General features: G+C 37.2%; 1 protein-coding gene across 4 annotated transcripts in view; it reads left to right on the top strand.

The window, feature by feature from the left end:
• Positions 1–16,799, top strand: part of col11a2 (collagen, type XI, alpha 2) — a 48,431-nt gene that overhangs the window by 21,488 nt on the left and 10,144 nt on the right. For all 4 annotated transcript variants that reach the window (XM_036567064.1, XM_036567065.1, XM_036567066.1 and 1 more), the window contains 22 exons: positions 2,283–2,339; positions 2,480–2,533; positions 2,705–2,758; positions 2,894–2,947; positions 3,173–3,226; positions 5,284–5,337; positions 5,445–5,489; positions 6,930–6,983; positions 9,182–9,226; positions 9,341–9,394; positions 9,599–9,643; positions 10,268–10,321; positions 10,711–10,755; positions 12,428–12,481; positions 14,188–14,232; positions 14,366–14,419; positions 14,754–14,861; positions 15,060–15,113; positions 15,220–15,273; positions 16,224–16,268; positions 16,419–16,472; positions 16,559–16,603. In XM_036567064.1, coding sequence (XP_036422957.1) covers positions 2,283–2,339; positions 2,480–2,533; positions 2,705–2,758; positions 2,894–2,947; positions 3,173–3,226; positions 5,284–5,337; positions 5,445–5,489; positions 6,930–6,983; positions 9,182–9,226; positions 9,341–9,394; positions 9,599–9,643; positions 10,268–10,321; positions 10,711–10,755; positions 12,428–12,481; positions 14,188–14,232; positions 14,366–14,419; positions 14,754–14,861; positions 15,060–15,113; positions 15,220–15,273; positions 16,224–16,268; positions 16,419–16,472; positions 16,559–16,603 — 1,182 coding nt within the window. The remainder of the gene's footprint in view (positions 1–2,282; positions 2,340–2,479; positions 2,534–2,704; positions 2,759–2,893; positions 2,948–3,172; positions 3,227–5,283; positions 5,338–5,444; positions 5,490–6,929; positions 6,984–9,181; positions 9,227–9,340; positions 9,395–9,598; positions 9,644–10,267; positions 10,322–10,710; positions 10,756–12,427; positions 12,482–14,187; positions 14,233–14,365; positions 14,420–14,753; positions 14,862–15,059; positions 15,114–15,219; positions 15,274–16,223; positions 16,269–16,418; positions 16,473–16,558; positions 16,604–16,799) is intronic.

Consider the following 16,799-nt stretch of genomic DNA (forward strand, 5'->3'; position numbering starts at 1 on the left):
TTGATCAGTTCACTGGCTAAGTAAAGCTATTTGCACTCCCTGATGTCATGAATGTACATGAGGTTACATTACACTGTTCTTTGCTGATATACTGTAGACAAAAAGCTGAAAAGCATTCGAGAATATTATTCTGTTTTGTGCTGAGTAAACAAGTGCATTTGTTTGTATGAAAATGATTAACTATGTACAAATTACAGATTTGTCCAAAAGCTCCTTAGGCCCCCAATCATTTTGGACTCTCTCAAGAGCAGCACCTGCCATCTATGTGTTTGTTAGCTAAATGCGCTTAAAAAAAAAAAACATACAAAGTTAGACATATCCCTTGGAACGTTTGACAAACGTTAGAACTGTCATATGTTTGCATAGTTGTTGTTTGGTTTATGGCCTACAGTGTAGTGTTTTCTGTGCATTTGGTAGCTGTTGTGTGTGCTAATGTTACACCTAGCTTGAAATAGAGTAATAGCATCGGTAGCAGTTAGAATCATCAGCCACTTTATCAGGTGCAAGTTGTATCTGCGCTCCTTGTCCATTTTACTTGGTCCATTTCCCATATAGGTGCATATTGTAATTCTTCAATTACAGATTGTACTTGGTTTCTCTATTAAATTTATTAGCCCCCCAAATGACCCCCACAGGTATCAGCAAGTATTATTTGGATAATTCTTAGCACTGAATTGGTAGCCACATTGCTACTCGGATCTCATCTGGTCACATTGGGGATGCTTTTTAGTGAAAAGTGTAAATGGAATTCAACCAAAGTTTGTCCAGATACAATCCGGACATTAAACATATGTTAATGCAAGGCATAAATAGGCTCATTGTCACTGTTGGATTGAGAATGGGCTGCCAATCAGAAATACTCAGGCAGCAGTGTCCTGAGGCCAGAAACTGACCACTGATTAAGGACTAGAGGATGACACAAACTGTGAAACAACAGATGAGCTATCATCTCTAACTTTACATCTACAAGGTATAGCAACATAGTGGGAGTGTTTAATGGAGTGGACAGGAAATTGACACAGTGTTTTAAAAACTCCAGCAGCAACGCTGTGTCTGATCCACTCAAACCAGTGCAACACCTTAACATGCCACCACCATGTCAAGGTCACTACAGTGCTGAAAATGATCAACTGCCCAAATAATACCTGCTCTGTGTAGGCCAGTGGGGGTCCTGACCATTGCAACAGGGTATAGGGGATTAACACATTATGCAGAGAAGCAGATGGACTACTATCTATAACTTTAAAACTACCAAATGCACCTATATGGTAAGTAAACATGATAAAATGGACAGTGAGTGTAGATACAGGGTACATGGACCTAATAAAGTGGCCACTGACTATATATATATATATACAGTATAATGCAAAGAATATTAATTTAAACTATTATTCTTGGCAGAAATTGTATTTTTACCAATGAAAACACTATAACACAATATATTTTTGGGCTATTATTTGACTAGTTATTGATATGTTAGAAGAATAAACTTAGAAGAACACTGACTACACTGGTTTCTGAATTCTCACTGCACACTAGTCATTACATGAATTTGTTAAATTCCATCACTAGCACACCTAATTGAATTAAATGAAGTACGTGATTATCTAAACTAGGTTTTGGACGGTAATTGTAAATACTGGGTTTTCTCAAGGAGAGGTTTGGAAATGGTTAACTAACACTCTGACACACATACTCTGATACACATACACATATCTCCATGTATTGTTTATTTGCATTTTTTCAAATTTTTTCTAATGCAAATTATTATTTACAGAACAGGCTTTACATGTCATTTTCTCACGTGCTTTGCAAGACCTTTGCACAATGCTGCATGTCTGCATGCCATTTATTCTAATGATACATTGTACTTTTACAAAACACTGATTGCCCAGATAAATTGTTTTAAATAATGAAATCCCCTCCTTAGAGAAACGTGACCAAGGTTGCTCTAGTGTGTTTCAGAAGGAGTCAAGAGGAAGTCACTACTCAAATAGGTTGAGATTTAGTTTTTCAAGGAACAAGGAAACATCATGCATAGACGTCGCATAGTTACATTCTTGCTAACCCCATACATTGCTAATTACATACTTATTAGCCAGTTTCACTCACCAGCTAATTACACACTTGTTAACCAATTCCATTCACCTTTCATACTTACTACTCAGTTCCAATCACTTGCTTATTCCACAGTGTCTAGTTCCTTAATAATTCCTGAACTAACAGATAATGTTTTTAAATGCAGTCTCTTGGCTAATTGAATTTTTAATTTTTCCTCCTAGATGGCCCTGAAGGGCCCACCTGGGCCAATGGGTTTTACTGGTCGGCCTGGTCCCCTGGTAAGAAGATATATTCAAACAGATCTCTTATTTGGATGTTTTCAAATCAATGAATAGATGAAAATGGCAACCTGCTTTTGCAGTGTTATGTGGTGTAAGTCCATTACATTGCACATAGCAAAAATTAATGTTTTTAATAGGGTTCATCTGGAAGTCCTGGTTTGAAGGGAGAGGTTGGAGACCCTGGTCCCCAGGTTAGAGTGTATTTGTATTTATGTGTTTATGTGCATATGTGTATAATGCTCATTAATCATTCAGCTTCTGAAGTGAAAAAAAGGAAATATGTACAGTTACTTCACCCATACACATTTTGCTTCCTCATATCATGATGTCATATAATGTCATGCCCTTCATTTATTCTGCAGGGCCCCAGAGGTCCGCAAGGATTGTCTGGTCCTCCTGGCAAACCTGGGAGAAGAGTGAGTGATCATGTTTGGGCCAATCAATTTATCTGTCTTTACAGTGGTCTTCTGTGATTTATTTTAGGGTATTCTAAAAGTATAGAACTGTATGCCTAGGGGTTTTTTTTTGTAATGTTTATGATGTTCCTAAAGGGTCGTGCTGGTGCTGATGGTGCTCGAGGAATGCCAGGAGAGCCTGGAGTTAAGGTTAGATATGTTCCAGTAATTGATTCTGAGTTGTGATATTTGTCTATAAGTCTCTTATTTTGGTAATAATGGGCTGGTTGGTTGCTTTTTTAGCATTCTTTATGTGTCTAACAGTAAATGTAACTCTACTTGTCTAGTATGTGATTGAAACTCTGAGTGCTCTAGCCACTACTCTTTCTCAGCAGTGCTTTAATGTTCCTCACTGTTCTTATGTGTCTGTTTTAGGGTGACCGGGGTTTTGATGGGTTGCCTGGACTGCCAGGAGACAAAGGTCATCGAGTGAGTGTTGCAATCTTTACCTCAATATGCATGCTTATCAGAGAAGGATTTTTCAAATTTACTGGATCCTTAAATCACAGTATGTTGTACCAATTGCTTCATGCTCTCAAAGTACATGCACAACATAAAACTAGGGTTTCTACCCATTACCACTGAAACTAAACTGAAACTACCACTTAAGGCAGTAAGGGTGCTTGGAATGTACCATAGTGATTAAGATCTTTGAAATTATTTACTAGAGAATCTGCTGCCAGTAAATGGCTGTGGAAACAAGAAGGCTTTATACTGTGCTAATTTAACCGGCGCTATCCTATCAGGCCTGGTTAACAAAGTTACCATGGTACTAGAAAATCAGTAAAATATATTTTGATAGTACAAAAATATACTACTGCTGCAAACCATAGCAAGCCTCGAACTATTTGTTCAAGTCACAAATAACCTGTCTAACGTGTGAGGTGGTACTTTTCGCTAGCTAACTGTAGCTATCATAGATGCACTTCTCTTTGTATAGTACAAATATGCTGTGTTCAGAAGAAATCAGACCTGTATAAAAAGTGTCCTGTGGGCAGTGTAGCAAAATGTATGTATAAGACGTATAACCTAACAGCTACAATAATGCATACCCTAGTAACAGTAACTATGAAAAAGTGCATTTGTGGGCAGAGCGCACAAGCTGAGAGACTTAGCTTTATTTATGGTCCTATAAAACTATTTATGTTTTGTTTGATTTGTTTGGACATTCTCACACCCCTCCTCCCACTTTTAAAACAGCATGTACCTCTGCTTTAGATTTTCTTCTTATTTATCCAGTTTTAAACTGTCTTTTTGGAATCATCATTTAGCACAGAGGTCCATGAGAAAATGGATGTGCAGAAAATACAAACTGATTCAAGGAGAGTAAAGCACGTTAGGCAAGGTTTATCCATATGTATTATTTTTTTTTTTATTTGTCCATGATCTAATGACAGCTATTATTGTCACGATGTGATAATTTAACCGGCGCTATCCTATCAGGTTTTATTCAGCACTTTGGGTGATGGACCAGGTCAGATTAAGACAGGATTTTCTTGGGCTTGGGTCAGTTTCTTGCAGTGTTAATTCTTTCTTTTTTGATTGCAAATATAGACCACTGCCACCTCCTGCTATAGAAAGTTTTTTTTTTTCACAGAGGCACATTATGTATGTGTGTAACAGTTATCAGCTGTAGTCTTTGCGATAAATTCAAGTGTAAATTTTCAAATAAGATGTGATGTGATGGTGAGCTAAGGGAAGGCAAACATTAGTCAGCCTTTGTTGGCGCTAATTATTAGATGTCTGCTTGTTGTGTCTGGGCCTTAAGGAATTTGCTGACATTTTCCCTGTTGTAATTCCCATACATACCAACACTATTCAACAACAGAAAGTGAAACAATAAATTTCCCCAAGTTATATCAAATAAGGTGAAGTTACTCAGTGACAGTGATGGTGAGAGACAAACAGAGGCAGAAACTTTTACATGCGAAAAAAAAGATAATGCACACAAATTCTATACAGTTAGATTATTCAATCATTATCCCACACTTCCTTACAGCTATTGCAAGCTTTAATCATTTTGAGTGATCAGTTACATAATTACAATTTCAAAATTACACCAAATTACAATCTGTAAGAAAATTGTGAACTTTCACACACATGCATAATTAATATCATGTGAAATAAGGAATGTATGTTGTAGGTTAAACTTTAACGTAGTTATACACTACAGTTTCTCATTAGGTTGAAGAGGATTTTTTGCCAGGGTTCTGTAAAGCTGGTCCAATCTTGCAGGAGTAGCAATGAAGAAACACATTTGTGGTGAAGCATGGATAGGCAATTTAATCAGGTTTACCAAAAAAAAAAAATCAACATTAGGTATTACTGAGATTAATTTTTCTACATATCTGTGATTATATACATAATGTATGTGGGCTATCTATTCTGTTATTCTAATGTGTTTAGAGTATCAACAGATTCTAGCTGATGATTTAAATGAATTGTTTTCTAGTTCATATTTTTATTCAATCTTCTCTTGCATCCAGGGCAACACTGGAGGAATGGGACCACCTGGACCCCCTGGAGAGGATGGAGAGAGAGTTAGTAGCTTCACCAAACCTTTCAGCCTTGATAACTTCAAATTAATTCAACAGTATATGTATCTAGTATAGAATAGTATGTAGTCAGCCTTTATTTTCTTTCACAGGGAGATGATGGAGATGTCGGACCCAGAGGACTCCCAGGTGAACCAGTGAGTGTCCCTGTCCGTACACAAGTGTGTGTATATATATATATATATATATATATATATATATATATATATATGTATATATATATATATGTGTGTGTACTTTATGCAATCAAAATGTAGAAATGTAGCTATGTCTGTCATACATTGTGTGTCACAATGTACACAACTGGCCCACAGAGGTATCAGTCTCAGGTGCTGGTAGGCCACTGCCCTGCTGAGATTACAGTTTTCCCTTTTCTAACATGCCAAACTGAACAAATGCTTGTCTTGTCGCTGGTGAACCTTCTAAGAATTATTGTATATCCGAAAGCTTACACCAATAGGCATTACTCCTGAAATCTCATACTAATGCAGCTTTTTGGACATTTTAGTCAATGGAGCTGCTGCTTTCTTCAGGAGACAAAGACAGAGATGGAGATGGGGAAAGCAGGCCAGAAAGCATGGTTAAACCCCCAGTGAATCTCACTCACTTCAATTCACTCACTTGGAAAAAAGGACTAGCTGTTACTTCTTAACAATACTTTCCGTTTCATTAAAATCCGTCTCAGTGAATCTGTTCCATACAGCACTGTAAAACACCTTGGCTTTCATCTCTACACAGCTGAACTCTTTGTAGTTCTCTCAGGGGAATCAAGAGATGGAGGAATCCTCTTCTTATATCAGCGAAGGTTGATGAAATCAAGCTGTCTAAACTCTGAATCAAGCTAATCAGAAGGCAAAACTTGCTGTATTATGAGAGGTAAAATGTAGAAGTAAATCTCACCTGGGGATGGAATGAATAAGTATTTGGAAGAAATGTTAAAATTACAACAGATTCTGTTTTCGTTGTTCTATGTTATGTAAATGCATGTTTTGACTATGGTCAAAACAGCGAAAATGACAGTGGACTTCAAGGAGAAGCCTCTTACTTCGTCCAGTCATCACAATCCTCAGCAAAACTGTGAACTACATTTACAGTTTTCAGTGCATCCTTAGGTCTGCATAAAAAACATTGGTGTTAATTTCCCCACTCTGCTTGATTTGTACAACATCAGATCCAGCATATTCTGGAAAAGGAGAACTTGCTCACTCACTGTACCCTGGCCATCACCTATTATGCGAGTGTGTGTGTGTGTGTGTGTGTGTGTGTGTGTGTGTGCGTGCGTGAGAGAGAGAGGCATGTGTGTGACAGTGCGTAAACAGATTAAATGAAGTAGAGTGCTAAACTCTGCAATGCTGTGGCCCTCCAGAACCTTTTCTGCACTAAAAATTATTTTCATTAGAGAAATCACACTCATTTTAAAAGTCTGATTAAGCTTAATCTGTGTCTGTGAACCCACCCCAAAACCACTCAAGGAATGATTAATTCTTCCTCTTAGCTTTCTCTCATATTTTGCTCTCATGTTTGTGTTGTCAGAACATGTCATGAATAACTGTATTTTTTTTTGTCACATCTAATAGGGGCCCCGTGGATTGCTGGGGCCTAAAGGTCCTTCTGGAGTACCTGGCTCTCCAGTAAGTATTCAGTTCCAAGATAAAACGTTTTTTTTTTCTTTTCCAGTAGCACCCCTAATTATGTTACTGACAAGCTAGCTGTGGTGAATTCAGCTCTAGCTTAACATGATGAGTCTGACAGGTTTCTGCTCAGCTCTTCAGCATTCTCAGTGTCATGAGGGCAAAATGTATTCCAGGAAAACAGAGCTTGTAACACAGCATTTTTGGCTATCGCAGCTCACTCCAACTATACTTTACCTTAAAACATTATCATTAAAATACTTCCAAAATCTTATTATTTTTGCATTAAATGTGTGAATCCATCTCATGCATATCTCATGCTTTAAAAATTCTTTTTGAAGAGTCCTCTATTATAGAAAAGTTTACATTTTAGTTGCATCCCTCAACATTCGCTCAGTCCTGTTAGCTGAATACATTCACCTCTATTAAGTATCTAGAATATCTGAAAGCCATGTTCAAAAAATTACATTATTCAGATTTCCTGAAGATTAGGGATTAAGAAGAGTACATTCTGTCATTCCCTTTTTTACCTTTAAATTCAGTAAGATTATGATACTGACAGACTAAGTTCCTTTAAAAAGTACAACCCTGTTGTCTAAATTACAAAAAAATTTTTGAAATAATTAGGATGTCCTTAATGTTCCATTAGTGTGGAGGCTAGTTAATCACATTTTGTGTATTTGCTAATTCTATACTAAAAACTCAGGTAAAACTTTATTTTGAGTGGTCCTTTGTAGACAACTATTGACACTGTATCAGTAACACATCAACAACATATCAGTGAAGTAGCAGTAGTGAAGGTAATAGGTAAATATCTTGAAGATGTACTGTTGATACATTACTTACATTAAGTAGATGTATTATTGATATGTTACATGAAGTAGACTTAATATGTTACTACGATTAGGTTTTGGGTTGAAGTTAAGGTCAGGGTTAGGATTAGGACCAGGGCAAGGGTTAGGTTATGGGTAAGGTTGTGTAAGGTTAGGTTTTGCATAATCGAAGTAACACATTAAGTAGATGTATTATTGATATGTTACATGAAGTAGATTTAATGTGTTACTTCGATTATGCAAAACCTAACCTTACACAACCTTACCCATAACCTAACCCTTGCCCTGGTCCTAATCCTAACCCTGACCTTAACTTCAACCCAAAACCTAATCGTAACCCTCACCCTGGCCTTAATCCTAACCTTGACCTTAATTTCAACCTAAAACCTTACCCTAATCCTAATCCTAACCTAAACAGAAAGCTTAATTCTAACTCTCACCCTGGCCCTAATCCTGTCCCTGACTTTAACTTCAACCAAAACCTAATCGTAATCCTCACCTTTGCCCTAACCCTAACCCTGACCTTAATTTCAACCTAAAACCCAACCCTAATCCTGGCCCTTATCCTAACCTTAACCTCAACCCAAAACCTAATTCTAACCCTCACCCTGGCCCTAATCCTATCCCTGACCTTAACTTCAACCCCAAACCTAATCCTAACCCTCACCGTGGCCCTAATCCTAGCCCCAACCTTGACCTCAACCCAAAACCCAAGAAATCTTGTAAAAAAAAAAATGAGATATTGTACTTGAGATGGGTTATCGTATTTTTTGAACAGTTAAATGAATGTTTTCTTTAATGCTAAAAAATGATAAAACAAAATTAAATTTTTAAGAGTTACAAGAGCTAAATGGCAACACAATTGTGGAAGCACTCTTTTATGTTATTATTCATGAGTTTATTCTATTCAATTTGATCTTTTCATAAATGTATTTCTTACCTTTAGGGGCTTCTCTCCTTGTATATTTTGACATATGTGTCATTTACACTGCTGTCCCAATGCTATTTGATGTTGCTCCACCATTCCAGACAACTCCCGCTTTTATACCCCTCTGGTTGAACTTTTCTATAGAGCATGATTCTTAGGCTCCTGGGCTGCTGAGCATCCCATTCTATTAGCAATGCTTTTTTAAGAATATGGGGGCAGTCGTGGGCTGGAGGTTAGGGAACCAGCCTTGTGACTGGAAGGTCGCCGGTTTGATCCCCTGAGCTGACAGTAAGTGCCCTTGTGCAAGGCACCTAACCCCCAACTGCTCCCAGAAGCTCCCTACACAATGTTTACCCTTCACAAATTGTGCTCATTTTATATTCCATTCCAAAAATGATCATTTTTATACATAGAGGTTCCACTGTGTCTGCTTTAAGGGTGTTCGTGGCAGCGATGGTCCTCCTGGTCCAAAAGGAAACTTGGTTAGTACGTTTCTCTGGATGCATTTAACTGATTTGCTTTAGAATGGTGAACATTTGGGCTAACGGATGCCGCAAAACCTTAATCATTTGTGTCTCTTGATTTGTTTTTCATAGGGACCCCAGGGAGAGCCAGGTCCTCCAGGCCAGCAGGGGGCCCCAGGAACACAGGTGACTATCATATTACATTAATGATATGATTAGATGTAAAAAATAATGTCACAAATAGTGCTTCCTGAGTGGCTTGATTATTAGGATATGAAATATACGGTTAAAGATGATTTGTATCTACTTAGACTTCTGTGCTCTTGAAGTAAAATGCACTATGAAAATATGTATGTGTGTTAGTGAAAATAACATTCTTCTCTGTTATAGGGAATGCCTGGCCCTCAGGGTGCTATTGGTCCTCCAGGAGAGAAGGTGATATTTTTTTTTAGATCTTCAGCATCTTTTTTTTTTCTTCAAAATGTTATAGCATGCAGTGTACACGGAGTGTGCCTTGTTAAATTCAGCCCATTATGAAAGTCAACCACAGTAACAGCTAGCATCATATAATTGCCGTCCTTAAAAAAAAACTTAGAACTAACAGAAAAGCAAAAGAAACACTAAATACATATTTTTTTGTTTTGTTTATATCCATTTTTTCTCCCCTGTTTTGCTGTGGTCAATTCACAACTGCTAGTTATGTCTCTCTCTGTCACACGATGCTAGGAGGGTGAACGTTAACAAGTATTTTCTCTGAGACATGTATAGCCAGCCATCCAATCTTTTTGAGCTGCCGCTAATGCGACATCATTGGACAGTTCAAGCACGCTTGGAGAAGAATGCTAATTCTATTACATTGGCTATCAGACACCCATGTTTGTTAGCATTGGGCTGAGTGATGGTAGAAGAGGACGGACTATTCTACCCACTCAGACAGAGTGAGGCCAATTATGTTGTCTTGGACTCCCAGCCATGGATGGATATGGCATTGCTGAGGATTAGTTTGATTTTCTGTGATTGTGGAACACCCAGTTTTGACTGACTGTTTTGTTTTCTCAGGGACCTGCAGGTAAACCAGGTCTGCCAGGCATGCCAGGAGCTGACGGTCCCCCTGTAAGGGCTTCTCATCCTTACCTTTCTCAAAGATCTCTCTTTTAGTCATTCATATTTTTCATCTTTACCTTCATTTAGGGATGGGCAAAATGGCAATATGTTATTAGAATAAATTACATCGCTATGAGCTGTTTTGAGCATATTGTGGATATTGTCAGTAACTAAAGAGCACTGAGCAATTATTTTAATAAAAACACAGCATAATACGTCCTGTTTAACTGGATTTAGTACCGCACAGTATATGAAACATATAAAATCTTTCAAATAATCCAGGAGCTCATGGATTAATTGATATGCCACAAGCACCACCAAACAACTGTTCTGTTTGGATGACTCAATTTTAAATCATAAGAAAGTCTTTCAATTATACTCTAACTCATTTTTTCAAGGGTCACCCAGGAAAAGAAGGCCCCTCAGGAACCAAAGGGAATCAGGTTTGCATACTTGACTATGTTCAGCTTGTGTTTTTAAAACGATTACTGTATATTTGACAGATGTGGTAAAAGTGTTGCAAATTTTTACCTGTGTTAAAGTAGACTTATTTGAATATTACTTGAATAACATTCACAGTAACTCACTGAATACTCTGAAAAGACTAATACTTAATTACTTAATCTAACTCCATGCTTGTATGAGTATTTAACTAACTGGCTGTAATAGATTAAATTAAAAAGCTGCAAAAAGTATGTTAAAGAAATAGTAAAGTAGAAAACTTGTCTTGCACTCACAATATCCTCTTGAATTCTTGCTTAAAGTTTAAAATGATGTGTATTTTTTCTCTTTTTAAATTTGAATCCTTTTATGTAAAATGACCTAGGATTCTGACACAAATCTTAGACACAGTGCTTGAAAAGCAATATCATACCATAAGCATTAGTTTAGCTGTTGAACAGGCAAAGAAAAACTCAAATTTTCATGCCATCACTATTTATATTTAGTTTACCAGTGAATTAAACAGAGTATGCTTTTCCCAGTGCATATCAGCACTGTACTGTTTGTATAATCTGCCTGCTTTAACATTTTACACTTTGCAGACACTCATATCATTCCTTAAACTCCAGCTGCTGCTAATAATGGCAGAAGAGCAATTAAACAATAGAATAGATCTTTTAATCTTTTAACGTTAAGGGTTTAAATTTGGCTCATGGATCACAGTGTGTATTTTTGGCCAAACATCAGCAACCTGATTGGTTAGCGTAAATTCAAATTGGTAAAGTAATTATAAAGAGGCTGATATCAAGTAAGATTTGTTACTACTGCTGATTATGATGCGCATCGACAATAGCCATCTCTATTTTTTATGGTGGCAAATGTGAGTAGCAAAGCACTTGCCTCCCTGCAAAATTGGTGCAGCCTAATGTCCCTCAGAGATGTTATCTAGCAGAGTTTGCTGTCTGAGGCTGAACCCAGTGAAGTGAGGGGTTAAAACAAACACTGACCCTGTTTATATTTATTTCTAGTGACATTAAGTGACATTTATTTTTAGCATGACATTAAAGGTAGTTTTAGTCAGTGGCGTAACAGCATTTTGTCGCTGGCTAACTGTGTTTTTGTTTGTTTGAAACAATACATTTTGCACCACTACTTTTGGAGGTTTGGCACCACCCCTGTCAGGGAGGATCTTTGAGCTAGCTGAGCATTTCGCTGGATTATCATCCAGCAGGATGATACAGCATTTTAGTTAATTTAGCCATTGGGTCATTATGGAGTGATTAAGAAATCCTTGTAGGTGTACAGTGTATGGAAATATGTACCAGATCTATGAAGCTCAGAATGTCCAGTTATTTTTATTTTTATTTATTTATTCTTTCAGTTATTCATTTATTATTATTTCTATTTTTATATCTTCCTACCACAGAATAAAATGTCTTAAATAGCATGCATCTTACTTAGAAGTATTACTATGTAAACATAGCATCTGATAAACTGATTCGTCATCCCCTGTACACATAATAGATCAACCAGTCATGTAATTTACTCAGGAGTCTAATTCATAGATTTAACAAATCCAGTTCAACGTTTAAGATTATTATCATTATATAATATTATTATTATCATCATATATTATCAAAGTTGTTTTAATGTATTTGTCACTTTCTGTCACAGGGGCCTAGCGGTCCTCAGGGTTCTATCGGTTATCCTGGCCCTCGTGGAGTTAAGGTATGACAGTTCTCTGTTTTTACTTAATGTTTAATGACAGTGGGTGTAGATGACGATCTGGCACTTGGTTGCACAACCAATATATAAATAAAGAAGTTATGTGCAGTTAATATACATTGCATGGCCAAAGTATGTGGACACCCAAACATCGCATTCATATGTGCTCATTGAACTTTTTTTATGGGCATTAGGGGAACTGATACCCCTTTGCTGCTACAAGAGCCTCCACTCTTCTGGGAACGCTTTCCACTAGATGTTGAAACATTCAGGCACAAGATCATCAAAGAGTTTGGGCACCAAGGTTGGGCGATAAGGCCTGGCTCACAGTTCATCCCAATTGTTTTTGTATTTGCATTCCAATTCATCCCAAAAGTGTTTGATGGAGTTAAGTTCAGAGCTCTCTGCAGGCCCTTCAATATCTTCCATACCAGAAACTGCAAGCCATTGATTTATGGATCCCACCTGGTGCACAGAGGCATTGCCATGCAGAAACAAGGCCTTCCCTGAACTATTGCCTTAAAGTTGGAAGCACATAGTTCTCTAGAATGTTATTGAACACTAATAGCATTAAGATTTTCTTTCACTGAAACTGAGAGTCCTAGATCCAAACCATGAAAACCATCCCCAGGCCATTATCATTCCCCAACCAAGCTTTATGCATTCAGCCAGGTAGCATTCTCCTGGCATTTGCTAAAACCAAAGTCTTCTGGTAGACTGATTTTTCACTCCAGAGAATATGTAAACTTACTCCAGAGTTCAGTGTTGGTGTACTTTACACCACTCCAGTGGATGCTTGGAGTCTTAAGCTTGTGTTCAGCTGCTCAGCCATGGAAACCCAATCCATGAAGCTCCCAAAGAGCAGTTCTTGTGATGACTTTGCTCCAGTAGCAGTTTTTTAAATGCTTCACATTTCAGCACTTGGCAGTCCAGCTCTGTGAGTTTGTGTGACATACCGCTTCACACCTAAGCTATTGTTGCTCCTACACATTTCCACTTTACAATAACAGTGCATACTAGGCGCAGGTCAGAAATTTTATGAGCTGACTATTTGGGAAAATGGCGTCCTGTGGCAAGGTCTTCTAAAATCTAAGGTACTAATGGAGAGCAATGATTGCAATGATGATTTGATTGTATTCAGCCTTAAGAGCAATAGTGCACTGAAGTTGTGTAGTTAGTTCTGTATCACAAATGGCACTCAGACTAATCTCAGACATGTTAGTAGAGCAGTTCCCCTGCTCTACAGCCCAGTACTGGGAGGCTTTATATCCCTGTACCTGATGCTTGGCATGGGGCATGGTGACCTTAGGCTCATGTGAAGCTGCTTCTGAGCACCCATTCTATTGGCAGTACCATTCTATGGAGACAAGCTGTGTGTGCGCAGTTGAGTGCCTGTGTTAGCGATAGGTGCATCTTAAAGGAGCTGACTTCAGTAATTTGTGTCAGTATAGTTTTGGAAATATAGTCTCCTAGCCGTGTAGTGTGGAGCCATGTGCAGAATGTCATGTCGTCAGTTGGGGGGCAAGTAGATTGAATATTTGGTCAATCCTTGTAGCAGAGATACTAGCTCTGACTGTCAAAGCTATTATTTGTTCTATGCTACAGAAGATTATGATTACTCCTTGTTTTGTTTGACATTGACAGACAGTCAAAAATTATTTAATGACAGTGACAGACTTATAATTAAAAGCGTTTTGTAATATTCCCAGGGAGTTCAAGGTATACGTGGACTGAAGGGTCATAAGGGAGAGAAGGTGAGCAATTTTTGTGTGCATTTAAATCAGTGAGACATTCAAAGACCTCTAGACTTGGCCAACATTTTTCTGGAAGTACCTCTGGCATTTTTCATTTTTGTATGTGTAAAATTATACTATGCTTTTCCTTTAGGGAGAGGATGGTTTCCCTGGAATCAAGGGAGACTTTGGCCCAAAAGGAGAGAGGGTAAGACTTTCACAGTGTGCATAATTACTTCTTACCAAGTTTTATCACACACTTCTATAATATATATATATATATATATATATATATATATATATATATGTGTGTGTGTATAAGGGGTTAAACAATGCACTATAATCCGCAATATACATTTCCCTAAATACATCTGCAGCCTAATAAGAGGATTGCAGTAAAATAACAGTGCATTTTTACTTCTTTGTGATATTACATTACTATTAAATTTTGACCTACATCCTAGATGCCAGAAACTTATTTTGCTAACATTTTGTGTAAATTCCATTTTAATTATTCTATTTTCTGTCCTGCTGTCTCACAGGGAGAAGTAGGAGTGGCAGGTCCCAGAGGAGAGGATGGTCCTGAGGGACCAAAAGGTCGTATTGGTCCTCCTGGTGAGATTGGACCTATTGGCCTGGTTGGTGATAAGGTAAATTGAAAATATGAGTATGTTTAATATGGATTTGGATACATGCAGTACCTGTGAACTTTTATTTAGCATAGTAACAGTTTGTCCATTTGTTAATGTGCATGTCTGTAACTGTGTTTTTTTGTTGTTGTATTTTTTTGTTTGTTAACTAATGTAAAAAATGCACTGAATATTTTAAGCCAAAATATGCTGTTTTAGGGAAAACTTGGTGTACCAGGACTGCCTGGCTATCCAGGAAGGCAAGGGCCTAAGGTAAATTGCACTTCATCTGTGATTTGAAGAATTTATTTGTAGCACAGTTACAAAAAGCAACTTATACACTTGTATAGTACGTTTGTGGCCTTTTGTGTTTTGTCAGGGCTCACTTGGTTTTCCAGGATTCCCTGGCACAAATGGAGAGAAGGGTGCAAGGGTAAGGTTTCCAAACAGATGGACAAATGGACATAGTATAACCTAATAATAATAATAATAGTAACAGTTGTACTGAATTTTATTATCCTTGTTTTCACCACTTAATATTTTAATAATTTCATTTCTGAAATGGCAAATCACTGTTTTAGTAAGTAAACAAATGTCTGATTTATCGTCACAACAAAACCATCCAAAACAAAATTAAAAATTAAAAACTTAAATTTAACAAAATTAACAGCAGCAATGAACAATTCAGAAATGTATTCCTTTTATTTATGTTGCCTTATTCATCTTCAACGATCTCAACCTGACAAGTAGTTTACCATCTCCTTGCACAAGCTTGCAGTGCTTACATGCCTCAAAAATACTGCTTACACAGTGGGTGAAAAAACAACTTCAGAATCAACACTAAAATTTTACCTCTGAAAAAAATCAATATTAATTAATACTGTATTAATAAATCAATTAATACTGTACAATTGTGCCTGTAGTGTCACTGTGTAATTATAGTCACTGTTAACATCAGGGCTATCAAGCTTTAATACAACCAGTGAAACTATTTAATACATTTTATATTTATTTAGGTTTCTAGGTTGGTCAGAGTGAATTTCCAGTGTAGCATAACTTCCTTTTCAGGTATCCAGTCTGGGAGGGAGATAACTGCTTGAGCTTTCTTCATGAAATCTACAACTAAAACAAATTTAAAATCTGATCACACATTATTGTTTGTGGCTTCGGTACATTCAGTAAACACTTTGCTCCAACTGGGGGATAAGGCAGTTGTGTTTTTTAGAGCCCATCCCTTCCCAACCAGATATATGTGGCACAGCTGGAATTTGACCCTGAAAATCTTTCGTGCTAAGTAGTGCTTTAATTCACCAATTATTTGTTATTTCATTTCTAAATGCACTTTGCTTTGAACCACTTCTGAATTAAGTTTTCTTTTTACAGGGTCTAATTGGAAAGACTGGGCCAAGAGGGCAAAGGGGACCAACAGTATGATCTTGTCTCATCTCTTCTCTTCTCTTCTCTTCTCTTCTCTTCTCTTCTCTTCTCTTCAAATCAAGTTATACAGCAGTCAAATTCCTATCAACACAATTCTGTTCCTCTCTGTTCAATCACCAACCCAACTTTCTAACTCTTTAGGGGCCCAGAGGACAGAGAGGTCAGCGTGGATCTACTGGAAAACCAGGTGCCAAGGTAAACATCACTTCTAGCAGAATATTTTCTCAATATTACAAAAATATCAGCCTCATATGAATAACATTTAATATTTTATATTTTAGGGGTCATCAGGTAGTGATGGCCCTTCTGGACCACCAGGAGAGAGAGTAAGTTTATTTAAGTATTCAATATAAAATATGTATTCTTTTAGTGTTATAGGTTTTTCTCTTGGGTCAAGTTAATTTAGATGTCCATAACTTTGATATTCAGTAAACTCACTTTTCAAACATTTTTTTCACTCATTTTAGTTAAAACAGCAATTTATTTTTAAATTACTCACTACTTTAACAAACTTCTCACTAA

The sequence above is a fragment of the Colossoma macropomum genome, unplaced genomic scaffold (genome assembly GCF_904425465.1).
Source record: "Colossoma macropomum unplaced genomic scaffold, Colossoma_macropomum, whole genome shotgun sequence".
NCBI classification, from domain to species: Eukaryota; Metazoa; Chordata; class Actinopteri; order Characiformes; family Serrasalmidae; genus Colossoma; species Colossoma macropomum.